This window comes from Apteryx rowi, unplaced genomic scaffold (genome assembly GCF_003343035.1).
Source record: "Apteryx rowi isolate R43461 unplaced genomic scaffold, aptRow1 scaffold_307, whole genome shotgun sequence".
NCBI classification, from domain to species: Eukaryota; Metazoa; Chordata; class Aves; order Apterygiformes; family Apterygidae; genus Apteryx; species Apteryx rowi.
In genome coordinates, this window is record NW_020449497.1 from 766,071 (window position 1) to 793,395 (window position 27,325).

Here is a 27,325-nt window from a genome sequence, read left to right on the forward strand (position 1 = left end):
TTAAACTTATGCCACTCTTTACAGCAGTCCATAATGAGGCAAAAATCCTGCTGGAGTCGGCAGGCATTTTGGACACACACAGACTACAGATTAAGTTTTCCCATAGAAGATTTTGACCAAAAACTAGATTGAGACAGCTAGCACAGCAAAGGTGGTCCCATGAGTGCTCAACCCCATCTTACCTCCTCCTCCAAACTGGTGCCATTTCCAAACTGTAACTGGTCAGATGCTAGCAGGGACCATCCTCTTATCCTGACTCAAGGAAAATGTCCACTGGCTACAGCAAGAATTTTGCCTGTGTTAGGACTGCAGTTTTTGAAGAGGAAGATGGAAAAGAAATCATTAACAGTAGTACTACATACAAAATGGTGCAAGGAACATAAGAGAGATCATTAATAGTAGTACTACACATATAATGGTGCAAGGAACAGAATATTCAGTAAACAATGAAACATGTCCTAAGCAACCTCCCAGACAGGCTGGCAGATACCAGCAGAGACAAATAATATCCCTCATCTCATAACTCAGTGGGAGTTTGCCATTAACTGGAGATCTGGATGGAACAGGACAGTTACTTAGTATGTGGGGTTTTCTTTGGTGCACGTTTCACTGTAGTCTGTAAGACAAACTGTCAGGTTATTTATACTGATCTCATGGAATATACTGTTATCCTATACAAAACTAGATTTGCTATTTTTTCCCCCCAAAGAAAAAAGGCTGTCAAAATGGCTTGCACTTTGGAGCATATCACATGCACATTTATCCTTTTTTTAATCCACTAACTGTTCCACACTAAAACATGGTCAGTTAAGGAACAAAGAAAAGAAACCCCTTCAGCAGATCAACTTAATTTCTGTTGGGCTTGTTGTCCCAGGTTCCGTTCTCAGACCCGATAAATATACTGCAAGTTGCTAGTTCAAAATAACTGCCCCTGTCAAAACAAAACCCAAAACCTGGGAGTTTGGGACTGGCATGAAGAATCCTAAAATTGGGAGTGCTATGAACAGAATTCTGCAAAATCAATTATTGCATTAGCAAAACCAAATCAAACCAAAACAAAAAAACAACCCCAAATCCCACCAAACAAAAACATATTGTCAACCTTTAAAATAATAAAAAACATGTATTTTTTGACATAGCTATAAATATCAAGTCATTTATAAAACTGCAACAAATGAAGTCCAGTTGTGTATTCTTTTTCCTTTTATTAGACAGGACAGAATTTCCTTAAAATGCCATAACAAGTCACAGTGATTTTAGATGTTTTTTTGAAATGTTATATATTGAAGGGAAATACCTTTAACATGGTTTACCTTTTTTTGTCACTGTATATGTACCCTGGTCCACCAAACCGTCTATCTTAAAGTTTCTTGTTTAGAGAGGACACACTGTCTTCTTCCTCCAAAAATGAATTTTGTCTAATAATCCTGCAAAATAATCAACCTTACCAAAGGCCTTCTTCAAATGTTATATTTATATATATATGTATATACATATATATACACACACATACACACATATATATAAATATAGACTTCTATGATTTTTTTCCATTCTACGCAATGTCTCAATAAAGAGATCAGCAATTTTTATTCTACAAAGAAGCAACACATGAAAGGGGAAAATTAAAGTCTTAAGAACATCATATCCATATTTCACTGATTACACATAAAAGGAAAAAAAATCACCATGAACAACTGTCTTTAAAGTTTTCTCTGATTAGCAAAATTCAAGTGCAGAGAGGCCCCGTTTCTCATCATCACTAGCAGGTTGGTTACTGAGTGGTTGAGGATAGCCCCAGTAGGCCCCAACCCACGTGTCTTGCCATTCTCAGTTTTCTGCACTTCTCTCCCTTGAAATCGGACGTGGTTGGAATGTATGGAGTTTAGGAAAGGTTCCCACAAAAGACTTTGCCGTCGCACTATCCTCTCTAGGCCAGCTTCAGTGTGCTCACTGGGAATGATGGCATGGTTACCATAGTTACCGGATTTAGGACCGTTTGCCCAACTAACTGTGGATGATGGACAACTTGGGTTCCTACAGCAGGTTTGGCCATCACTGCTTGCTGGCCGAGATTTGTGGTTCCATTCACTTGCTGGTGAGAAATAGTGTGAGCAATGTGGCTCACTACTGGCTGGCTGACGGCCACGGGCTGAGGATAGATGGGTAACTGCTGGCCGAGGTGAGCCATGTGATTGATGGTTGCTGGGTGCACAGTGATGTGGCCAATAGGCTGAGCAGCAGTGGTGAGTTGCACAGGGCTGGACGTGGAAGGTGCAATGTGAGCAATGTGCTTGGTCTGTGGACCCTGAATCACGTGGTTGACAGTCTGAATGACCGAAGCATGGGTAGTGGCGGTGTGGGCAATAACAGTCGATTGCACTGTTGAAGCCGCCACGATATGAGTCTGTGCTGGGACAATCGCCTGCGGCTGGACCAGTGCTTGTGTCTGGATGGGAGGCTGTGCGTGGGCTGGGGTTTGTTTCTGCTGTATAGATAGGTGCTGAGGCAAAACTGCTGGGTGATGTGAAGTAGCATTTGAAGGGACGGCTTTCAGCAGCTCTGGGTGCTGGCGCTGGGTTAGTTTTGGTAATGAGTTCACTGGCCTGTCATCTTCCATGTCTTCATCAATGTTGTCTTCACCCTCTGGAAAAAAAATGAAAGGAAGAAACTCCCATAAAAAAGAAAGCAGAGCATGAACTGGACTAACCAGCCTTATCTGAAGGGTAGCAGAGAAGAAACAGGTGACAGCAGGAGGAGTTATTGAGTCAAGGGAGGGCAGCACAGCACAGCAGGCTCCACCAAGCCCCATGGAGTGGCATGCCCTTGGCTTCCCTGACTGTGGGCCAATGACCCGGAGCCTCGCAGGCCGGATTAGCTGTGAGCCCCAACTAGAAAGGACTGCCTATACAAGGCTGAGATCTCACTTGGCAGGCCAGGGAAGCAAAGCAGGCCCTGAAGCAGAGGGAGCAGTGAAAAGTGAAAGACCACTGAGCCTGAGCAGAGGTACACTGACAACACCCGGCTCTCATCTAAGGGCTGAACTCCATCTGGGCTGAGGAGTGCTCCTTGCGTAAAGAGGAATGGGATTTCTTTTCCTGTCAAGTTATTCTATCAATTGGCACTATCCCTTCTGCTCCCAGAGCAGGAAGGAAACAGTGATGGGGGAACATGGCAGCAAGTTCCTCAGTCTGATTCTGGAATAAGGGAGCTCTGTCCAGTCTGTGAACTGAGGCAAGGCAGGAATATGCCAAACCTAAGGAGACCAGGATTACGAGCGGGGCGCTTTGTGCTGTCTGCTCTAAAGCCAGCCAAGCAGCAGAGATTAAAAATCTTAAAAGACAAGGAAGCAGCAGGAAAATGAAGGAAGATGCTTCCCTTTTGCAAGCCCTGTGTTTAGCAGTAGCTTGAAGCGATCATTTTCAGGAGATGCCAGCTGGAGAGCTGAATAGCTGACACTCCTATTTACAAAGTGCTCCTATTCTTAACTTCCATCGGCCTACGCTCAGAGTCTGTTCGTGAGTATGTTCAAAGGTGACAAGCCCAATACAAGAAGCTGAATGGAAATCAGAAACTCAGGTTTTCCCATTCTGGAACCTGCTTTATCATCTGCCCGGAGTGTCAAGAGCAAATTCCGTTGCTATTTGGAGGAACTGTTGCGAATGGTTACAAATTGCTATACCCTTCCAATCTCTGGAAAGCAAAGCACTGCACATCCATGAACTGCTTGTTTTTCCTGCTGCTGATCACTGGTAAGGTGAAAAGCAAACACTGTAGTATCTCACAAAAACTTCTTCCTGGGAAGAGCACGCATAAAAACAATTTCCTTCCATTAGCATCATTTAATCTTCACTCGGAACCCTTCTCAGACAATGTGAAGCCTCACTAAGCTGTTCAAATGCTCTGGTGACCCTTTCTGTACCAATTCTTTCTTTACATGGCTGAACACCCTCCTAACTCCACGCACAAATACATCCAGATGTTTATATGCCAATCAGTTCTAACGAGCAGTGATGCATATCTGTGAAAGAGGGAAACTAGCTTCATGTTTCAATAGGTGTATCAGCAGACTGAATGTGCAGAACAGCACTTCGTATCTATGTAACATTGTCCATGCACGATTCTCACTGTACTTTACACAGGTGGATATATTATTAGGCCAACATCAGTGATTAAGTAGAAGATTTTCAAGTGTTTTCTAATTCTGAAACCTTCAGGAAACCTTCAGCCTGATTTCTAGAAATGCTGCCCCTACACCCTCCCCCCCTCCCCCGATCCATTTGTAGACTTCTGAAAGCACTCTGCATTCTGAAAATCAGACCTAAGAAGGTGAATTTGGGCACCTGGGACTTGAGGAATCTCAGTCAGAGACTGATTTTAAAAAACGAGTTCTAGAGCTTGTCTGGCTTTGTCATTAGTTTCAAGTCTGATTCTGATTTCAACTTCTAAACACAGGTTTTAGAGATATTCTCAAAGTTCAGCTTTTTAAGATTACCTACCTGATCATGCACATGAATAAAGTCCCATTTAAGGCCATCTCCAATTTCTTCCAGGAGATGCTTGAAAAACCTAGTGCATTTTAATATTACTTAAAACTGGACATCAGGGCTTACCCACACATAATATCCTTCTGCAACTTGCAATGATTCAGCTCATCCAAAATCATATCTGAATCCTCCAGAATCACTGAAAAGACGGTATTTTCTATTCTGCTAGAAACCAAGTCTGTTGCAATAACAGTGCATACTGTTACCATATACTACTGAGGTAGGTACCCACTGGTGAAAGTGGTATTACTGATACTATTGAAATGTTTTGGGAAGAGTATTTTAACTAGCATGGACCAGACTAATATAGATCTTGTTAACTGAATGCAATTTATCTGTTCTCAAGTTCTGTTACTAAGCAAAAAGAATTTTAATGGTCCTAAATGAAGATTCCTCCCCTCATGCTACCATGAGATAACTGTGTCTGTGATGTACAGTGATGATTACAACAAGAACAGAGAAACTGAGGGTACCTGATGCTGTCGAGGTAGATGCTTGGTCATCCTCTGGCTGAACTGTCTGTCGAATAATTCTATCAATTTCCAAGATGTCCATCCACTGGCTCAGCTCATTCTTCAATTCTGCCAACCGTTGCTGGGTAGCAATCTTCTCTCTCGCTAGCCGCTCCATTTCGTGTTCATATTCTTTTTCCTTTCTCTTTAAAGTCTAAAGATGGAAGGAAGAAAAAAATGTATAAGGAGAGCAAAGACAAGTATAATCTACACTGACCTGGTCATTTCCAAATCCATGGCTGGTTTTCTTTTATTACCAGTTATGCTGCTGTAAAACATGTTCAGACATAGTTATGCCTTTCAAATTCAGACAGAAAGGGAAAGGACAAGAGTGGGCCATGAAAACCTAAAGGGTTACTTTGACCAGTCACTTTCTGCCTTCTGTAGGAATGCTGATGAGCCCAGAGTAAAGGCATGTCTGCAAAACTGAAAGGCTTAACCAAGTCAAGCGTGAGTAGAATCAACTCCACTCAATCAATTTAAAGCCTGGAACTCTTTAGGAAAAGCTGTAAAGCTTTTTCTCTCAAAAAAAGTAGTTCTGCCATTCTAAGGACAGAAAATCGTAGCATGATCCACTACCTTCTTTCTGCATTCTTTCCTTTTTCCCCTCTAACCTCGCCAACAAAACTCAAAAATTAAGAACCAAGAACACTGAATTATGAATATGATTCCTCCAGAATCTGAAAGTCGGATCCTTCCCAGCACAGCACTTCCACCCTGCTGACTTCCTAAGCTAAATGCAGAACACACTGACCGTACACGTGTGCAAACACTGTCATGAAAGAGCTTCTCGTAAGGACATCAACAAATGAATCATGAATACAGAGCACTCCTGGAACAGTGAAGGAGACTGTCCAAGGTCCCAGACAGGTATTTGTTGGAGAGGCAGCAACATAAACCTGGTCTCTCTGTTCACTCCTCTCTTCTGTTTCAGTCCAAGGGAGCTCCTTGTTGTACTTCAACATCAATTTAGAGTGACAGAGGTCACTACTCAGCTCCCAGCATCAGCCTCACCTCACCTGTCTTATGAAATATTTCAAGAGGATTAAGGTTTATAGCAGACTGATGGGAAAATGCAAAGGAGGTGAAATGGGTGCAGTATCCTCTGCATCTCCAGGTGAGAAAACATGAGATAACTGTCAGATAGCCATTCAGAAGCTGTGGCTATTGTGTTTCTAACTACATAAATCTATGACCAAGCATCTTTAAAGGAAGGAGAGCATCTACACAGAGAACAGTGCTGCTGCAGAGCAAGTGAACTGGTGACCATGGCTTGAAAAAGGTAAAAAAACACCCCATATCCTTGCACTGAGACAGAAATACTGTGTGGAAAATTGCTTTTATGCAGGATGATAAAACCACAAACATATGCATGTATTTCAAAGACAAGGTGCGTAGGAATAGATAGTATCTTTTAGTAAACCAAATGATAATAGTTGGGGGAAGAGAGACAAGATTTTGGCACAGAATCCCAAACAGGTCTGCACAAAACCACAGGTTTTATTTCCTTAACCTCAGGTTGGTCAGCCCATAAATCACAAAGAGAGAGGGAACTTTTACATGGTCAGAAGAAAAGAAAAAGCACAAGTACTAATTAGGTTCTGAGCAACACCCATCCCACCAAGAGCTCCTAAAGTAGAAGAGATGGCTAAGTGTCAACAACACCCTGCATCACAGGGGAAATACTGAAGTCAAATGAGGAAGAATAGTTTACGTTCTCCTTTTCTGCTAATGCCCGATCACAGGGTACTGGAATCCTGATACATTAATCAGCAGAGAAGGAAAAGATGCTTCGTCAGTCAGCATAATACACAGAGGTGCAACAAACAGGATACCACTACTAGTACTATTAATGGGGAATAGAGAGAAAATAGATCTGATAGGGGCCAATTATAGAGCTACAAAAAGAAACAGTGCAGGAAACAATAGCTGATCTTCACAAAAGTTTTATGAGATTTCAAGTCAGCTGTGAAACACAGAATAATAATAGAGTAAAGAACCCTTCCTCCAGCCCAGGTCAGTACTTACTATGAGCATAAAAGAGACGAAATGAGGAAAATCTGCAAAATCATGCATATCCTGTTCATTTTCTAAAGTGAGTCTGGCCATTAGGAATCCAAATCACATACACACTTTTGAAAATATCAGCTATACAGACCTCCACAGGGCCTGCATGGGTTCTCTTTTCCTCCCATTACTGGCACGCACTGAATTTAAAAGCAAACCTTACACTTATCAGAGTGGTAGAGGATCAGAGTCATACTCTTCTGAATATGTGCTCTTTAGTTCTGCTCTCAAGTACTCTGGAACAGCTGCAATCAGAATCTAACTTCACGCATTTCATTTTAATGGTTCTGTCATTCTTTCATCTCAAAAGTTACCTGGAAATAACCTTAAAGCTTGTTCGACCAGGCCATTTTAGCATATTCTAACACAATGACTAACATAGCTCCTGCTTTCTTCTTATATAAAAGCAAAATTAAAAACAATGTAAGCTTGTCCTGCTAATAAATAACAAAAAATGAAGTATTTTTTCCAAACATGACCAAAGTGAATATTAGTAGGACACAATCATTTGAGGTATGTAAATGGAGAAAATTCCTTTAGTCCAGTTTAAAAGCTTTTCTAAATGTACTGCTTGCACTCAAAGGGCCACTTCTGTCCCTGTCACTGTTTTTTAAGTTAAGTGGCAGAGGATAAGCCAACTCCTCAATACCAACGTTTTATACTGGAAAACTCCAACAGACCTGTAGTTGACAGTGGTGAGAGGAGTTTTTGAGATGACAGGGTGTATGCAACAGGGAAGTTCTTTCAGTACAAGAGATGCAGATAAGAGGGGTCAGAGACTCCTGGCTCTGTTACAGTGCTGACTTCTAATCTGGAGACTGCTTTCAGATCCATGCATGGCTGCAGCTGAAATCCATGTGCTTGTTTTAAAAACTGTTATTCCACTGAGCGTGGCTGAAACATTTTGTCTGACCTAGACAACACAGCAACACTGCGTCTGTGCCTCATTTTTTTTGCAATTGAACAGATGTGGGCTGGAAAAAGGAAGGGGACTGAGGGGAAAGTTAAGACTACTGAGGAAGGTACATTCTCCTGTGTTCAGGTTTAAAATATCCTCGAAGAGAACTTGTCTGAATGTCTTCTTCTTTACTATGTAATCAGGAAAGAAGCTAACAGGAGAAAGCCTGAGACCAAAATCACCACAGACAGGCACAAGCCCTGCCCGTCTCTGCAGAATTTCTCTCCAAATGCATCCTCCATTCAATTATTCACAAGGAACTATAATTAAAGGAGAGAATACAGTAATACAGCTTTCCAAGAAGAACAAGAAAGAAATGTATGCAGCTTCAGGACCCATATCTTGCACATCTCAAGCATATTCAAGTGGATTTGACTTCCTTCCCTGCTGTGAGACTTCAAGCCTTCAAGAAACAGAAGAAAGCATGACAGATCAGGTATGGACAGGGTGGCTGCCTGGGCCTGTAATTCRTTACAAACTTTTAATTACAGAAGAGGAAAGCAAACCCTTAGCAAACACTACTACAAGTCTCCTAGCGGCTGGGGTCAGGGAGCTCACATTGTCGCTGAGTAATCCACTCCTCTTACACATGCTTCTGGGACTGCCTTTTGGAAACCGGCCTGCCTGTGTGGCATTGCTCCAAGCCCATCCCTCCCCGGCCAGCCTCCCTCCTGCCTCTGAGCAGGGATACACGTGTCAGCAGCCTGAGCCCTCCCTCTGCTGGGAAACGTCTTGACCGGCTGCCAGCTCCCAACAGCCACTCGCTGCAACTCCACATTCCTCCCCGGGCTTGTGCAAACAGCCCTCCTGACACTGGTGTGCTTACGCAGGAAGGCTGCCGCCGAGGCCGTGAGCAGCAGATGGGCTGGAGTCTCTCTGCTGGCATGGGTAGTCTTTCAAGAACTATTCCAGGATGCAATTCATCGTGGCTCACTGGGGAAAGGCAGATCTCCTGGCTGATCGACTGCTTGGCCTAATAATGAACTTGGTGAAATTAAGGAGAGCCCTCCTCCTTTCTAGCACCTCCCCTGCCAGCGCTCCACTGCTGCTCTTTACAAGCACCACCTCAGCCAGCGGCACACGATGCAGTCCCCTCCCAGGCTCTGCAGGAGCTGCATGTGTGCGCGCTGCGCTGCGTTTAAGGGTGAGCCTGCGAGGCAGGAACACACCTTCCCCGGACCAGCTGGCCTCTGCGCAGCAAAAGGCATTCATCTTGAGCAGGAACTGCGGCCGTTTTTACCATCTGCCTTGCCCAGAGAGCCCGCGCTGGGGCAAAAGGACCCACTCTAACGTGCACTTGGGGTCCTCCAAGGGACGGGCAGAGCACAGCCTGCTGCAGTAACAGGACTGAGGCAGCACATGGGGGATGGCAGGAGAGGGGACAAAGAGCAGAGACCCTCCTGCCCTCAGCTTCCTCCCATACAGGGCCACTGAGGGGCTGGCAGGGAAGAGAGGTAAGTAAATGCCTTCCCTCGTTCCTCTCTCTGACCAGCCTCACCTATAACTCCTTTGGATCGACTGCCACCTGGCATCCGCCTGTCTATAGGATCATCCTGCCCATGTCAGGTGCCAGATTTTCCAGTCATTCAATAGAAAAGGCCACAGAAACAGTCAAACATTAGTCATTCGGACTTTGCTTGCCTATATACCCTCAAACACAAAAGCTCTTTAGAGACATGCCCTAGTCCCCAGTATATTTTTAAGACAGGAATTTCTTATAACAGCAGAAGTATCATAATGGATCCTACCCTAAAACAAAAACAAAGTTACAGCAATCACATTTATTTTTAAAATAAGAAGCAACCATGCACATGCTCCTTTCATCAAATCCAAACCTGTTAGATCTTCAACAGAATTAGTACCTAAGGCTAGAACTGAGAAGGGCAGAGAGGGGACCCTGAAACTACGTAAAATGAAATAGATGATTAAGAATGCAATTTCAATAAAGAAATTCATACAAATGCCTGAACACCCCTCTTTCAAGGTTTGAAATTTCATTAAGCCAGAGGCATGTGTATCTGGGACAGCTGCAGGTTTTTAACTGCTATCTGACCCACTTTCCCCGGCTGCCACTCCTATGGGAAATTGTCAGGAACAGCGAAGGCTAAGACTCTGGTAAGGCACTCATAGGTGGGATAAAGATTAAGCTGTCTGCCAAGACCTGGAAGGATGCACATTCCCCAAGTCTGACCTAGGCCTCAAGATCCAAATCCTTATTCTAGCAATTCCCTCTCCAAAAGATGCCGCTTTCTTTTGCACTGTCTTGCTTTTTCACGGCTCCATTAGGAGCTCCCTGTCCTGCAGCAGGGATGTGCTTTGCACGCAGCACTTTACTCAGTCCTATCTCGTGTTCTCAGTCAGGTGATGCCCCATTTGACGTTGTAACACTGCTCCCCAAGTATCACTCCCGCCCTGGAGCGGCTCTCTCCTGCAGTACGTACAAAATTTGTGCATGGATTGAAATGCGCAAAGGAACGCTTGTGCTGGGGAGCTCCCGAGTGTAACTAACGATGGCAACATTAGCACCGCATCCTCCTTTACATTACCTAACGCATCCTACGCGGGGAGTGAATTAGGTTATCAGTATCTCTCTCATTTTGCGGTGGGAGCAAATTGAAACAACTGAAGCAGGCGGGATAACACCACCATCTCTGAGACTGCAGTTCTGGAGCCCTGTCACCCAGGCCTTGCTAAGATCACTCAAGCACATTTCTGTCTCCATCGCGTACTCCGTGCGGCTTCTAAACTAAAGGCAATGTGGGAGGAGATCCATGAAGATCTTCAGCCCTGTGTAATATGTAACCAATGGCTAGACTTCTGCTGATTTTCCCGGAAGCAAGCAGTGATTTTGCCCTGTAACACTTGCTTTTTCCTTCAGTGTGTTAAATCCCCAGATCTTCTCACTATGGTTCTGCTTCATTTTCCTAGCAGAGGACAGGTTTGGAGTCTCCCAGAAACTTCTGCAGGTTGTCACTTTAAGAATGACTGCACTGAAAGGTGGCAAATCCTAAACAGAATTTAAACCCAATGGCTTTGTCCATCAGGACAGGACACTAGCTAGTAGGCCAGAGGGCTCACCAAAATGTGGCTTTTCAATTGTTATTGGCACATGGAACAGAGGCAGCTGCAGTCCCTCCTTCCAAGGTAAGTTGAATCCGAAACACTACATAACTATAATTAAAAGGAAAAACAAAAAAATCCCCAAATCTGTAATTCTACTAAATTAGCCAAAAATTCCTGCCGCATACCAAGCAGCTTAACAAGCACCCAACTCACCACATCATCAATAGATTCATTTCTTATCTGTAGCAGTCCCTTCCCCCCGAGAGACAGGACAAGCGCTTACAAAAATAACACACGCTCAAGGACAATTGTGGTAATAAGCAGGAACCCAAGGTTAGCACTCACTGTAACAAATGCAGGCCTGTATTCTCCTGTTATAGCACTGATCTTGCAGCTAGACTTTAAATGTTGTTAAAATGCTCTGCACCCCTCTCCCTTCTAAAAATTTGCTCAAGCTTTGGGTTGGTAGCTATTAGAAAAGACAAAAATATCTAGCATTTCAAAGTTCATCTGATTAACTTTGAATTATCTGTCCAGCTGAGTTTCTTCCTAATGTGCAACTATATGCTTTATGAGCTTCTGCTTAGACTAGTTTCACATATGTCATGAACGTAGTCTCTGGCAAGGATGAATATCCAGGAAAAGCGTACACTGCAGAACCGAGCACTCATAGTGCCCAGTCTCTTGCTATGTGGTCCCTCTCCTCGCACAGAATGAAATGCCACGGTCCAGTATCTGGGAAGTGAACGTTCGAATCATGGTGTTTAGGCAGAGCAGACTCCGATTGCTCCTTTCTTGTTCTACACCCGGGCCAGCTATTTTGCCAAGCTGCACGTTTATGTTTCATCAGAGAAGCAACATAGAGAACGGAGTAAGCCTGCAGTTTACTAGTGTGAAATCCTCAGTTTAACCCTCGTTCATGACATACTGATTCTGTTTCTTTTTGGTGGAAAAGTTACTCAAGTTATTTGCATTTCTGTTTCCCTACTTTCCTCAGAGAGTTGCAAGGGTGAATTAACCCCAGAAGCTTTAAACTCCTAAAGAAAGCAAAGTATTACTTCCATAGCACAGTACCTGTTCAGAACAGCACGGGACTGTGATTACAAACATTCACAGAGATGGCTCAACAAATGCACCGCCCTTGAGACTGCTCTTTTTAAGCAACAAATCTCAACACAGACCCCTCTTATGTTTGTGCAAATATAATTCTTTTGTTTCTTTTTAAATGTTGAGGAATTGGAAGCCTTGGTTGCCCAGGAAACTTTTACTCCACAGTGTAAGGAAGCTACTGTGAAAAGCACGACTTTGAAACTGATTTATTTTTTATTTCTACGCACTTAAAAAAATTCAACAAGAGCATCACTAACAGAGACAGTAAACCCTGACCCTGATACTGATGTAGTGGGAGCAATTGATCTAACCTGGGAAGAAATCATGGATTTCATGATTTTCATGCTAATGCATCCACGGCTTTTGACAGTTTGAGAGTTTTGCACATCAGTTGCTGGCTCTGGAGAAAATTAGTTGATCATTTCACTACGAATGTTTACAGTTCTTGCAATTTAACTCCTAACTACACAGAAAATACGGAGCAGAGGCCGAGAGGTCTTACACAGTAATAATTCACTGCAAGGATCAGCATTCATTTAGTTTGGGAGCTTCTTCCATCTCTCAGCATGCCAGAACCATTTTGAAAGCGAAAGCAGTATTTACAAGGTGCTTTAACCATTCAGACTCTAGTCCAGCCATACAGTTAGGCGTGTGCTTAATATTAAGTACATGAGTAGTGTCACAGAAATTGTGCCTGCTTTTGAAGCCGAGAGCAAGTCCTTTGCTAGGCAGTGCTTACAGAGGACTAATGGGCCTGGGAGTTCATTGTGATTCCAAGCCTTCTCCAAGCCACCTTCTGTCACCATCTGCATCTGTGCAAAGCAGGCACAGAACGGCTACTGCTAACCCACACTTGTGGAAACGGTGACAAGAAAGCAAGAGCAGTGGTGACAAGAGTTCTTTCATCTTCTATATAAACAGCAGTGACCAAATTAAAATCCATATGTGGGTTTGCTTTTGCTCCCCATGAGAATCTGATTTTTTTCCTTTACTCGTAGCTGTTAGCTTCAAAGCAGCCTTTACTCACGTGGATTATTAAAGCAAAACCAGCACAACTGTAATGACAGCAAGCACCCAACGTAACATGAGTTGTAACATTTTGCCCCTTTGTGCTCATTCTTCTCACTGTTTCAGAACTGTTATTTGGTCCTTGTGTGCATCCCTCTTGCCATTATTTGGTAAACAAACCAGAAACAAACTACTGTTGTCACTACACAGCAACACTCATTTGTCACTGTAGAAATATTTCCATTTTATAGCTGGCTGTAATTAAATTGCTTATTCTTATGTCAAGATCGAAAATAATGCCCCCAATGCTTTCTCTGTGCTTGACTCCAGAATAATGCTAGCCCTGCAGTTGGCATCAGTGAGATTTAAAAGGTCTTATTAAAAAGCTCCCCTTATAAACATCATATTAGCAATTTAAAAAACACTTTCAATTATGAGCTTTTCCAAAAGTGTATGTTAGCTGCTGTGCTCTGTTACATGGCATTCACTGATTAAGAATTCCTCATCAGTGGGGAATCATGAAAGTGATTTGTAATTTTAAGGCAGATCCTTTAACTCTTTGCTACTGTGATCCCAGCCACTACAGCAAGCTATGAGTTCTTCAACCAAAAAGCTCTCAGTGACAGCAATCCTAGATGGAGAATCTTCACAGCACTGAGCAAAAAAGTGATCAGTAAGGCTTTCTGTTTCCAGATAGAATTTTGTTTCCTGTCATAGAATTCTATATGTAATGAAAAAAGCTAAATGCTACAGAAAAGGATCTTATCCTCACAGGGACTGTCGCATTGCAACAAACCTATGGTGCATCTAGTCCATCAGCCTGTCATCATCAATGTTGTGACCAGAAACTTCAGAAGAAAGAGGGCACAACAACTCTGCAGGGAGGGCCACCGAGGAAAGTGCAGCCCTCAAATAATCTAAGCCCATAAACCAGAGACTGATTTGAGAGTCTGAAGGCAGAGGTCATACACTCACTTGCAGTACTTTTCAAGTTTTGCATTAATTGTACCAATTTTGGACATTCCTGCTTTAGAAGTGAACATCTATTCCTATTTGAATCTTGCTAGATTTTCTATGAAGTTCTTCAGATGCAACAAGTAGTTTCTCTAAAACCCAGTATCTAAAGAAATTGCTTGCCCCAACTCAATATGATCTGCTGTAATGAAAGGAGAGACAAAGTAAGAAAGACTGAAAACTAAGAGCTTGCTCTCTACATCTGTAGTCAGATCAGTGTCCCCATTTACCTCAGTGGAACATGCACATCAGTAACAGCTACCTAAATTAGTAAAGGTGATAGCATCAAGCCTTAAGTTTCTATGTAAAGGACTCACTCCTGTAATTCCTGGATACAGTACCTGAATCAGTGGGAACTGATGTCAATAGGAATCAGTTCAGAATCAGGCCGCTCAGTCTGTGATGTCCCTGTAACTACAAGGTACAGAAGCCAGGACCTGGCAGGATCAGGCCCAGCAGCAGAGGTAACAGTTGCATCTCACATTCTGCTTGTGTGACCCCCCCGGCTGGTTTCCACAGGAACAAAAACTGTGGTTTCTATGGTAACTGGCTTTTACAGATGAAATCTTGCAGTGGTGGCAGCGTAGGGTGCTGCTTTCTTTAGCCTACTGCCACGGATGGGAAAATACAGGTCACTGCACAACAGTATCATTGTCAGCTATCAGAGTAACTGCTTTATCACTGCCAGTTTCCATGTTCTAGGAAAGAAATAACGCTCACACACAAGCATTCACATGCACTCAAGAGTGTTACACATGTCCAATTAAAATCACCCACGTGCAACTACTTCCAAACAGTTTGTACTACAGCAGTTTTTCCGTGGGTCTTCATGCAAGTCTTAACTCAGTACAGGATTATGGTCTTGCTCTCCCCAGAGATAATGTAAAATTGTGACGGGCTTGATCCAAAGTTATGAGAAGTTAACATAAAGGCTCATCTGTTTTGGATCAGGCTGTAACACTGCATCACTGGTAAGGAATTCTTAACCTGTGCTTTCAACAGACAATCCACTTTCAGTCAAAGAGATCCTGGACACAAGCACCTGAAAAACATTTCTTACCTGACAGTTACTTGGTCTTACGCATGAAATGACATTTGCATTCATCATTGTCAAAGGATGATAGCCACTGCTTATTGGCACTCTTAAGAGAGAAGTCAAAGATAGACTTAACCCTGAGGACTGTCCCTGCCCTTTCCAGGGAGATGTGAGACTCATGGGTACGTCTCACACATTACAGACTACCTGGCTAGAAGGGGCATGTCAAGCCAAGCTGGAACTTCCCCAGGCATGCTCAAGAACTTCATGTGCTCAAGAAAGCTTCTTTGTTGAGGGAAGAGAGGAAGGGGAAGGAGCAGAACAAGGATTTCAGGCTACCACTGTCCGTTGATCTCAGTCTCCTAAGTTCTCAAAGCTAACACTTTACATGAGCACTGAACGAAATATAAAACTTGCAAGATGAAACAGAGAGGCCATCCCACTCTGCTCACCACTACACTACCGCACGCTAAACTGACCACAGATACAGCAGCTACCTTGTAGATACTTTAAAGGAGGTTAAGCAATCTGCAGTGTGAGTATGAGCGGTCAGGTGTAGGTCTATCTACAGATCTCGCAGCTGTGACGGGTCATTTGTTAGCAGCCTCATGACCTAGCTTTTCCATTTGTTTAACCCCTGGACAAGAAAGGCAGCCAAAGAGTTTTGTTATATTCTAGGATGTGACTTCACCCTTGCATGCATGCAGCAAGCGTGGTGTTTTCAGGAAATGGCAAATTGTTTGCTGCAGAAGCTGCATTGCCTTTTCTGTAAGTGACCAGAGAACTGTTCTGGCAAAGAATTTGTGATCATCACATTTTGGTGCATCCAGCATTATTCCCTGTAGTTTACAGAAGGAGAGCTAAATAGCTAGATAGAAATACTTCACAGCATAGAAAATCCGCTTGGAGCAGAGAAATAATGGGGAAATGAGAACATGCACTGTTGTTATTAATTATTTGCACATTGTCAGCACATAGATCCCTGATAAAAAACACATTGGGCCATAACGTCTGGAACAAAGATATATTCGAAACATGGTTATCTGCACAAGCCAGGATCCAGCCTCTTGTAAGCACAGTTCTCTGAACAAAGTACACATATTTACTAGGGTAGAAGGTAAGAAGAATCCAAACCACGAAGACAAAGAATAAATTCAGAAAAGGACAAAAAAAAAGAAGCGACTGCAACACACAGTACAAGCACAAAGCAGGGCAAGGCATAACCAGTCCCAGTGCCAATCACCAAAACCATGCTGGCTTTTACCAGCTTAGCAGATATGTTTTATTCCTTGATATTGCCTTCATGGTTAAGAGCAATCCAATCTTTAAAAACTATTAAAGTATTATTTGCAATGAGAAGGTGTTAAGTTTGGTTGAGTGCTTGGGTGGGTTTTTTTTTTATCATAATCACTCAGGAAATAAGTGGGACATTTTCAGTGATGTTAATGGTGGGTGCCCAAAATACCCTAAGTACTGTATTGTTTGTGACTCAGAAAATTATCCAAATTCAAAGTAGTTTAATTTGTTTGATATGGTAAATGTATCTGTGGTTTAACTCCGGTAACTTTCCACATGTTAGAATAAAGCACATTGCATTTCAAGGGGCCATTATTAACAGCAAAATTGCAGGATTTTGGACTCTTACAAGCCTTTTGTGTGTCTGCATGATGATACACAGACAACAATTCTGGAAGACATAATACAACTATGCTTTAGAGCTAAAGCCAAATGTCTTACTGTTAGAGATGAGGAGCAGATAAATATGGAGAAACATTATCATCATATCTACTTGCTGCAGTATTCTTTTGTTTTTCTTGGAGGCATCTCACAGTGGTTGCTGTGAGAGACAAAATACAGTTCTGGATGGATCCCGAGTATGGGACTCCCTTTGTTCTTATTTCTATAAATTTGGCTTAGTCAACGGGCAAGATGCACCAACGAGCTTCATATTAGAACATAAATACTCCCAAGGTTTTGAGTAGCTGCCACTGGGGGACATGCAGATGAGGGTTTCAGTTGTAACAGGAACACGCTTCCTATAAACACAATTTTGGCAGATGATGGCAGTTCTGACAACCATATGCTAGTGGAGAAACTTCCTTTGGCAGAACTACATTCCCCAACAGAAGAGGAGCAACAACACCCCATCTCCAACAGCACAAGTGGAGTGTGGGGCCTCCCACACATTTCAAACAAATGCATCAAGGATGCAGAAATAAAGCGCAAAACCTACGAGACTGACAGCCTTACTGTTTGCAAACTACTGGAGGTAGGGCAGGCTGACTCATTGTCCTCTGCCTGGAGTGGGAGGTAAGGCTATCTGTGTGATCAGAGCAAGGGCGACACCTTGCATTGCTTACGTCTATAATCTGCCACACGCAAAACTCAGGAAAAGGTCTCAGGAGACTAAGGTACTATGTTTTTCTCTGCCTGTGACTCAGAGAAAGATGTAGATCCTCCCATGCCACCTCTGTTCCTCCGTTTCTCCACTGGTGCAATGAGGTCAGTGCTAGTCACTCACATCATGATGGCTCCACCAATGGCCCACAAATCAGATCTGGGTCATGAGAGGATATTGGTCAACCCAGCTCTTTCACTGCTATGGCCTTGAAGGCAAGCGGAACAGATCTTAGGACAGCATGTAAAACCCAATTTTTGCACCTGTGCAAGGTCATACACTTCAATCACAACCTTTGCCTCCGTGCAGGAAAAGGGCTTAGGATTGCAAGTGTCTGTTAGCTCAGCAGCTGAGTATTTCCTGCAATTCCTGCACATGGCCAATACTCAGAATCTCTGGAGTACATCACGGAGGTGGTCCAAAAGCTGTTACTCAGACTGCAGCGCTGCAAAAGCTGAAGCACCACTGCACAGTACAGCACACCTCCTGCGGCTGAGAGACCGCTTACACGAGTAGGTAAAGCACCACGAAGTTCTCAAACATAAAGTGACAGAAAGGTGCCAACTACTGGTGATGATGAGTTCTGAATCACAACAAATATTAAACTAAAAAGGCAGAGTATAACAGGAATTTTAAATTAAAATACAGTTTTATTTACGGTTCATTCCTTTTTGAAAGTTTTCCTAATTCGCAGCTGATCAGCATTCTGCAAACTCACCTAACCTGTATAAAATTAACATCATCGTTCATAGTGCATGCACAGGAACAGAATAATGTAGAATGGTGTTAAAAGAAGTGGGTGCCTCTTTTGCTAGATTTTACCTAGGCCTTGAGTAGCCGTGTTTTTCTAGCATTCCAACATGCAAGGCTGAGTGACTCAGGAATCTCGTAACTATCCCTTTTTAGACTGACCTATTGACACTCAACAGCATTTCTACTGCTAAATCACTTAGTTATTTTTGAAAATCTATCAAAAATCAAACTTGACTGAGATGCAGACTGGCTAAGATATATTATAAACATGTAAGTTCAAAGGTCATTCCTGTATGATTATACAAATTAAGATCTAGCAGATTCTTTTTATCCCTGGTGTAGCAATTTGCAGAGAAAAATACAATTTTACAATGCTCAATTCCAAAGCATCCTAGAGACTAATCTCTTAGCAGCTGACAGACAGACCCCCCGACAGTGCCAGGTCACCTAGTTAAAGACAGTGCCCTAGGATTAATAAGAGTGTGCCAGTTACCTAGAAACATGTGGCTTGGACAAAACCAGATGAAGCACTTTGGATGGGTAAGTTTGTTTGGAGAATGGGATCATATTTCTTTTAAAGATACTTTCCACTCAAATGTTTCAGGACTTTTGTGAAGAGGAGCAAAATAAAAGCTGGTCTTTCTAATGCTGCAGGAAAATGCAAGGAAACAGTGCTTAGGTGTTAGGAACTGGCTCCCTAAAACACAAGTATAGTGAATAATCACGTATCTGCCCAACAGATGGCACCCAACTTGCAGCTAATTTGTATAGAACAACAGTACAGGTCACCTGCCATCTACCTTCCTCTTTCAACCAGAATCATAATTTTCAAAGACTAATTGTCCCAATTATTTGGGGACAATTCTGGTTTCACGTTGATCTGAGCAGCCTAGTTATTTGGATCATGATATATCTCAGTATGACAGGATCAACAGTCTTTATTTGATATCCTCATTATCAGACTGYGGCCTATGCTTTTTTCTATGGGTGCTGTATTGGCTGCCTCTCAATTAACAGCATGTCAGCAGTAAAGAAAACAGTAAGAAGTCTACAATGAAAGGGATAGTCTAAACCTAAGCTTCATACTGTATGTTTAACTCCTTATGACATAAAAGAAAAATAAGACAGCTAAAAGCAAAAGAAATAGAGAAAAAAACTCTATTTTTCTGGTTTCCTTATATGATGCTTTTGTCAACGTTCTGTGTAGCAGTTTCATCGTTTCACCAAGGTCATACGGTTTCCCCATGGCCTGTGTGGATCTCTCCCCACAGTAATAGTGGAGAGAGAAAGGAGAGGGAGAGAGAGGGAAAAAAAAAAAAAAAAAAAAATCACAGCTGCACACAGGAACGCATTCTGATAAAACCACAAGAATTGGCAGGGCAAGTCCCCAGCACAGACCAGATCAGAATCACTATTAACTTTTGGTAAGTAACAACTGAGACAAACAGAGACATTTAAAATCTTACTTGTATTTCCACATCCCTGGAAGTATATTTTATCAATATTTCTATTGCATCACAGTGCTGCTGACATGACAACAGGAGATTAAGCTGATACCAACTTCCTGCTGCTATATTATAAAAAGTTTCAAAATCCCTCTCATTTATTATTTTGTAGTTGATCTAAACACCTAGCAAGGCTGTCACTGACATCTATGACTGCAACCCATTGAGTAACATGGGCTGAACTCTGCTGCGCTTAGACACACATTCACAATGATTGCTGCTTTCCTGTAACTATTTGTTAGTAATTTAACAGGCCAGTAACTACTTCACTGTAATTTTAAAGTGTATCAATGCACATATTTGTTCTCTGCTAGTCAGAAAAGGAGTCCAAACAACCCCTATAACTGTGTACCATGGGGCCCCTAACCTCTTCCCAATGAGGCTATGAGGGAAAAGCAAAAATACAAAATAAGTGGAATGGTTATGTTGTTGTTTTTGCGTTTGTTTTCCTAAAAAGGAATCTGAGGGTCACAGTCCTCTGCATCCAAAGACTGTGTGAAGGTCCACTACTATCCTGAGTTGCAAGAAGTTAGTACTGCTATTAGTAGCGATTATGACAAAATTTTAAAGATGGGTGAGTTCTGTAGTATTAAACATAAAATAAAGCCTGTGTAATCAAGCTGCACTTACTACCGCTTTTGTCATGTCATTTGCACTCTTTTCTCTCCCATGCCTGCTCTCTGATCTTACAGGAACCAGTATGAGCACTGGCATCTGAAACTCCACTGGAGACTCCAGCAAAACTCACTTTGAAACCCCATGTTATGTTAGAATTAGAGGCTGTTTTGGTTTTTAGAGCCTTGAGTGTTTCTTTAAACTGCTACTTAAATGACAGCAGTATGATAGATGTAGATTTCCTAACAATTAAAAAATATGAAAAAGTTGTAATACTGTTTTTCCTTTTCAAACTCAAGTGTATGAATCACAAGTGAGACACTGTACGAAGCAGAACCATCCTGTTTGGCAAAGATTAAGAAACAGCTTCCATTCACTCAACAATGTCCAAACACCAGGCATTTAAGGAGATCTATTGCATGATATGTCTTGCAGTCACTCCTGCAAATAAAGTCAAACCACTGACTGCTGTCAGGGTGGAATCTCCCTTCAAGTAGATTACACTACAACTGGTAAGGAAGGGCTGAGGATTTGATTTCAAATGTCCAGAGCTGAGGGCCCAAAGTGATTTTGGCTGATGTACCAGCTAGAGTACTAACCCCCGATTCAAGATGGGAATCCAAAGTTTCTTTTATTCAATGATTGTGTAAGTTATCCATAGTAAAAACAATCTGTCAGTGCAATCTAAATGAGGAATTTACCCCAAGAAACGTTAGGTCTACACACTATGATGTCATCCTAGCTAAACGCAACAAGCCTCTTGCCATTTAATTCAGAAAACATGCTACCCATGACTCTCACTGAAACTTTATCATTTGCTGAGATTTATTACTAAAGAGATGCTTCTTAGAGGACAAGGAGATTTCTCAAGAGGGCTTTAGCCCAGTCTTTTGGAAGTCAATGCAAGGTCCCTTCAATAGGAAAATAGCTCCTTTTACAAGCAATATGATAAGAGTGGATCAAAAAGTCTTAGGTTTCAGAAATGCAAAATGCTAAGTATGCTCAGAGCTAAGGGACTGAAAGTTCTCTTAGCATCTCTCAGCTTCTCAAGTTTAGGACCCCATTTCCTATATTGATGTAACCTGATGTAGTACCTCTGAAGTTAAAGTCAATTCTTCAATGACTCCATCAAGAGGAGAAACTAGATTCTGCACGTACTGTGCATTCTGACTCCAGTGGAGGATCAGCCCTATAACCTAACTCTGTTTCACATTTTTAAGCAGGTTTCAACTTGCTCTACTTCACTAACTCAGCACTGTTATTTCTCATCTCTTTCCGAAATCTACAGACAATACCATACCCTTGCTGCATGATCACAGCCTATTGTTGCTGGAAGCCTTTTTTGTTTGCAATGAAATCCAGGCTAATTAGACAAGATAGAATCAATGGATCGGGTCAGGTAAACAACATGAAGAAGCACTGCTTGGCATGTGAGTGCTGTTCACATGAAGGAGGTACTGAAACTACTAATGGACCCACGTTCTCATTGGGTTAGTTATATAGGAGATAAATGTCTTCACCTAGTAGCTGGCAGAGAATAAAAAAAAGTAAGTTACAACTGTACTTTTCAAGGTGGGGAACTTAATCAGATTCAGCACCACAGTTTGGCTTAGGCATTTTGATCAATAATCCAGCCACTACAGTGCTTGCATCTAAATGAGCTCTATTCTTTATACAATAATCCAGATAGACCAGATTCTAACTTCGAATATGTGGATTTACTGTCTGTGGTACTGCATCTCTCTCTCTCCATCAGGAACTAGTATGCTTGTAGTGTTCCTTTTACTTACGTAACACAAATCTTAACTTGAACATTAACATGGGACTTTAAAAATGCACTAGTTTTGCTCTGGTCCTCTGCATTAGACATTAGGGATGAATTATTGTGTTCAGACACTGATTAAATGACCTATAAATAAAACCAACCGAAAAAGAAGAGATACTGTGGTTATTAACTGGCAAATTTAAGAAATGTGAAAACAGTATCTGATCTGTTCACATGTCCACAAGCCCAATAAAAAAAGGACAGCACATTAGGATTTTTTACACAAACTATTTGGGGATCCTTGGGTAGTACTTTGTATATATTCTGTCCTTAAGTGAGTCAATTCTATTGCTTATTGTTAGCATAGATGTGAAACTTGCACCACTTATAGGTGAACGTGTTAGTTTAGGCAGTTTGAAAACACAAAAGAGACTGGGTGAGGATAAACTGAGTATTTCAGAACAATTTTAAACATTTCATATAAACAATTAGCTTTACTAATTAGTACAGATAAGTCAGTTCATGATGGATTTCTACTCCTGGCAGGAGGTAAGGAATCAGCTCTATAATTTATTGTTGATATTATAACAGCATCCTGTGATCTCAGCTGAGATGCGCAACTATTGAAAGTCTACTGTACAAACACAAGGAAAACCAGCAGAAGAGTTCATACTCCAAACAGAAGTGACAAAGGAGGAAATGGACATAGGGAAAGTCAAAGTAACCAGTGTGCTAGTGGTGAAAAACTGAACCAAAGTCTCTTGGCACCAAAGTCCAATGACTGATGTTGACACATCCTCTATTGCAGGATCATGTTTTTCTGTTTATGAAAAGAGAAACAGCTTCGATAATGTAAGAATAGAGTTCATTCTCCTGCATAGTAGAATTGCTTTTCACATTACAACTATTTCATATCCATGTCCGGCGGTTTGAATTTGCTGAACAACTGTTTTCCTTTCCACCTGACAATGATCTGAGACCTGTGAACTTTTGTCCTTGCTTCAGTCTAAAGCAGTTACATATGACAAAGGAAAATAACACTGATCTGGACAGTTGTGATCTAGACAGTCAGAAGGTTAGCTGAGGTCACAGCATTGCAATCTGAAGTTAGTTTAACTGAGGAAGTCTGCGTTTGGAATCAGATGAAGAAACTCGGCACGCTTCCCTCAAAATGAACAAAACAGTAGATTTACTTGGGAATCTAAAAAGATTTCAATTACCTTGAGTCCACTATACTATTTTTTTTTTCTTTTTTTCTTTTTCTGCATGAACTGCGCCCCAGTGAAAAGAACCAGACTGACAGCCATGGAAGTTGCAACTTGCTGCTTTCATTCAATCACAGGAAAGGTAGTGTGAGAAGCTGGAGTGGAAGCTCAACCCCAGCAGGCTCTGTCAGTGTCTCTCAGCCAGGGTTCGGAAGGGCTAATGCTCCAGGGGAGAGGGTCTTCCCAACTCTAGACTCATTTAACGCTTGACTTCTCTGAGAGCTGGTTATTCCCCAAAAGTAGTGTGTAGCTACTTTGATGCAGCACCTTGTTCCGAGAATCTGGACTGAGGGAGGATTTCCATCATGAAGATGGAGACTATTTTATTTTGGTAAAACATTTCTCTAGTCAGCTGGTCTACAATTCAAGTGACAGCAAGAGGCTTGCAACCTAGTCACACAAGCAGTCACATGACTTAAATGGCTTTGTCATTCACTTATAGATTTCCCAAGTACATATAACCAGAAGACCAAAAGACTGTTTTTGCATCAAAAGTCCAGCTGGGTGATTACTGGGAAGACCACAGACATGGACCAAAAGGCAAATTTTCTGCAAGCATCTGCAGCTTTGTACCAATATCCTTCAAATCAGCATGACGTAGGGTAGAATTTAAACCCTACTTCCTGAGGCAGAAAGAAATTCTAACCTTCCTGACCCTTTCTGAGACAGTATATGACAAATTGGTCATATTATATATCAGAAGTTCATTTCATAACTATCTTCCATCTCTAATACTAAGAGCAGCAGGTAGGCCTGGTGGATAACTTCTATGAATTTGCAAGCAAAGTCAGTTTCCTATACAGAGCAAATATTCCTCTGGTATGATTAAGGCCCAGGATCTTTTATCACAGTATTTTCCCCCCCCTCCCTCCCCCAATACTTCTGGGAGTATCTAAAGCAGCACACACAGTAGTGTGGATCACAGTGCCTTCCTCTTAGCAAACTTCAAAGGATTCTGCTCTTCGGCTCTTGCAAGCTCTGGGAAGATCAGCTTCGTCTAATATTTTGTAAGCAGGTTATTATTTAGTCAGCATTTGACTTCGGTTATGTGGGGAAATTCTGGCAAACAAACAGGACTTGCAATGTGATCTGACATCTGTCAGGCTGTGACTCTGYGTACTGCCAGTGCGCTGTTTGATTTTGGCTGTCCTGGTGTCCTGACGTTACTTGGCGAGCTAATTGCATGGACGTTGTTTTAAACTAATACGCAATAGAAAAATAACCCCTGAAAACAGAAGGTGTTCAGGTACCATTGTGACAGGCAAAGTTTGAGAATACAGAAGAGCAGAGAGTCTTGCTTAAGGGCTTCAATTAGCCTCCAACTAAGATGATTAGAACATTTCCTAGGGGGGAAGGAATCCTTTAAAGTGAATTAAATCAAAACACCCAGCWGCATTAAAGTCCTGGCTACACACTGTATTCTCAGTCTTCCACTCAGAATTTCACTTCCCCGGCCACCMCGGCAGTACCTTATCCAGTACAAGTAAGGAACACTGCAACTCCCACTTCTAATACTGCTCGCTGTTGAAAGAAGACAGGCTTGTTGTGCTAGCTCTCTGCAGAGAGAACACCCCTTCTATGGAGCAAGTGCTGATCTGCCCCAGCTGAGGACTGGGCCACCGTTCTCTCAAAGTAGACAATGGCATTTTTCTCCACTACATGTTTTTCACATCATTTTTAGGCATCTTAGAAACTTTCAGGAGGTCTCCAGTATTTTTACGCACGTTTTGCGGTCCGTAAGCGGAGAACAAAGAGGTTAGGTGGCTTGACCTGCATAACAAATGTACTTTATCAYCGGCTCTGCCACTTGGAGACTGGAGGTCCACTCTGCTGCTTTGACCAGTAGGAGACAATTCCTTCAACTGAAAGCCATGAAGCTGGTTCACAACACAATTGCTTATACTGCCTAAAACTGAATCACTATTTAAAAGGATTATTAACTTCCAACTGTGTTCAGCCTAATTTCCTTTGTGCAACAATGTGTTTAATTGCAGAGATTCTAATTTACTGTTGCAGAGCACAATCCCAACTTCAAGGATATATTGAAATGACTGCTAAATGAAAGTTTGGAATTTAACTTTCTGACTTATCTGATTTGATGCAGATACAAATATTTAAAACCAGCCAAGGAAACAAATAGCCTGTTTCTAAGAAGTTCCAGCTGGAATGAAGAAAAAGGATTTCACAGGAAGAGACACTGCAACAATTAGTAAACTGTCATAATCCTTGAGGGCACAGATCATCAGCTAACTACAGCTTCAGGGCCAGCACATTGCACTCATTCTGTGAAAGAGTCATTTAGTTTGGGTATTTTCTTGCTTTGATGAAGAACTACTTTGCTGTATTGTGAATAAAAATCTTGATTTTTAAGTCTCCTTTGCACAATTCCCATGTCCTCTTCACAAGGGAGAGAGGCAAATGACAAGACTGTTAAGTGAAACATGCTGAATTTGTAACGTGATTTGTGGTACCCTGTAGCTACAGGCAAAAAAACCCACAAAACAGCCTATGGAGATACAGGGCAAAGAGAGTCTTTGAAATGTTCCACACATGTGGGTGTGTTAACTCTGTATTTTTACTGCCAAGAAGGCAATGTTTCTTTTGTTTTTCTTTTAATCATGACCAACCCGTGCTTCTGTCTGAAGGTTAGGCTGGGATTCATCTCATCTAGCCTTAGCTGCCAGCTGATGTCCCAGTTCAATCTGGGGTCCCATCTAGGCTCCCTCTATAATCGGTCAGGACAGGCAAGGATCATCAGCAGGTGGTTCATCTATGGGATGAACTCCCCATGCATGTTATTTTTGTTGAAACAGTTAAGTTGAAGTTAAATTCAAAATGAAAAAAAAAGAATTTTTTAAGTCTGAAAATTCAAATAAGATTTTTAATAATCTGTTTTTCAGGCAAATAAACACAACTGTCTAATTTTTAGTGCAACTGCATGTCATGATTCAGGCCTAGATCCACAGCAAAACAAATGCCAAGGAAAACATTCTGCTTTCTGGATACTCCCTGCTGTTTCTGAATTAAATGATCGGCYGCAAGAGACACTCGCCTCCGTGCGAAAAGCGGACAAGAAAATCAGTGCGAGCAGCAGACGCTAACGTCAGCAAGGCGGTTACACAAGCCGCACTGGCTCAGCGGCGCCTGCCCACCCACCCACGGGAGGCGAGGCAGCTCCTCACCACCTCCTCTGGCAGGCGCAGCTGCACACGCGTGCGCTCCGCGGCGCRCACAGCCTGCACTGCACGGCTCGGCTCGCAGCCCTGGGCGGGCAGTCCCGCTGACGCGGGGGGCTGGCACTAGCCATGTGCTCGCTGCACACGTGGACGTGGACGCTGGCGAGGGTGCTCCAGGCTGGCGAGAGGAGGGAGGCGAGGGAGGGRAGGGCTGTGAGGTCACTGTGACCTTCACCGCCATGACGAGAGCGCGCCTTGCTGAAGGCCGGGCTCTCGGGCTCGCGTGCGTGGTATGATCTGACCCCACCTCCTCTGCCTTTGTAGGAGTGAGCCAAGCGCTGCAGCGCTGACAGATGGGAGACTGCGCTCATCTACACACAGCCGTGCAGGCTGTCCCTGACCCGATTCTGCAGCCTTCCTGATGGCTACAGAATCAGACCCCAAACAGGTGACGAGGCAACTCTCTGTCTACACAAACTCCTAGCAACGGAGCTGGCACTGCACTGTCGGCCTGCAACTTCAGTATTTTGCAT

At 42.5% G+C, this 27,325-nt stretch overlaps 1 protein-coding gene across 1 annotated transcript in view; it reads right to left on the reverse strand.

Moving 5' to 3' along the window:
• Positions 1–1,180: 1,180 nt before the first annotated feature.
• The window catches only part of MNT (MAX network transcriptional repressor), a 49,167-nt gene continuing 23,022 nt past the window's right edge, over positions 1,181–27,325 (reverse strand). The window contains exons 7-8 of the mRNA XM_026070218.1: positions 5,021–5,213; positions 1,181–2,646 (exon numbers count right to left, since the gene is read on the reverse strand). Coding sequence (XP_025926003.1) covers positions 1,931–2,646; positions 5,021–5,213 — 909 coding nt within the window. The 3' untranslated portion in view covers positions 1,181–1,930. The remainder of the gene's footprint in view (positions 2,647–5,020; positions 5,214–27,325) is intronic.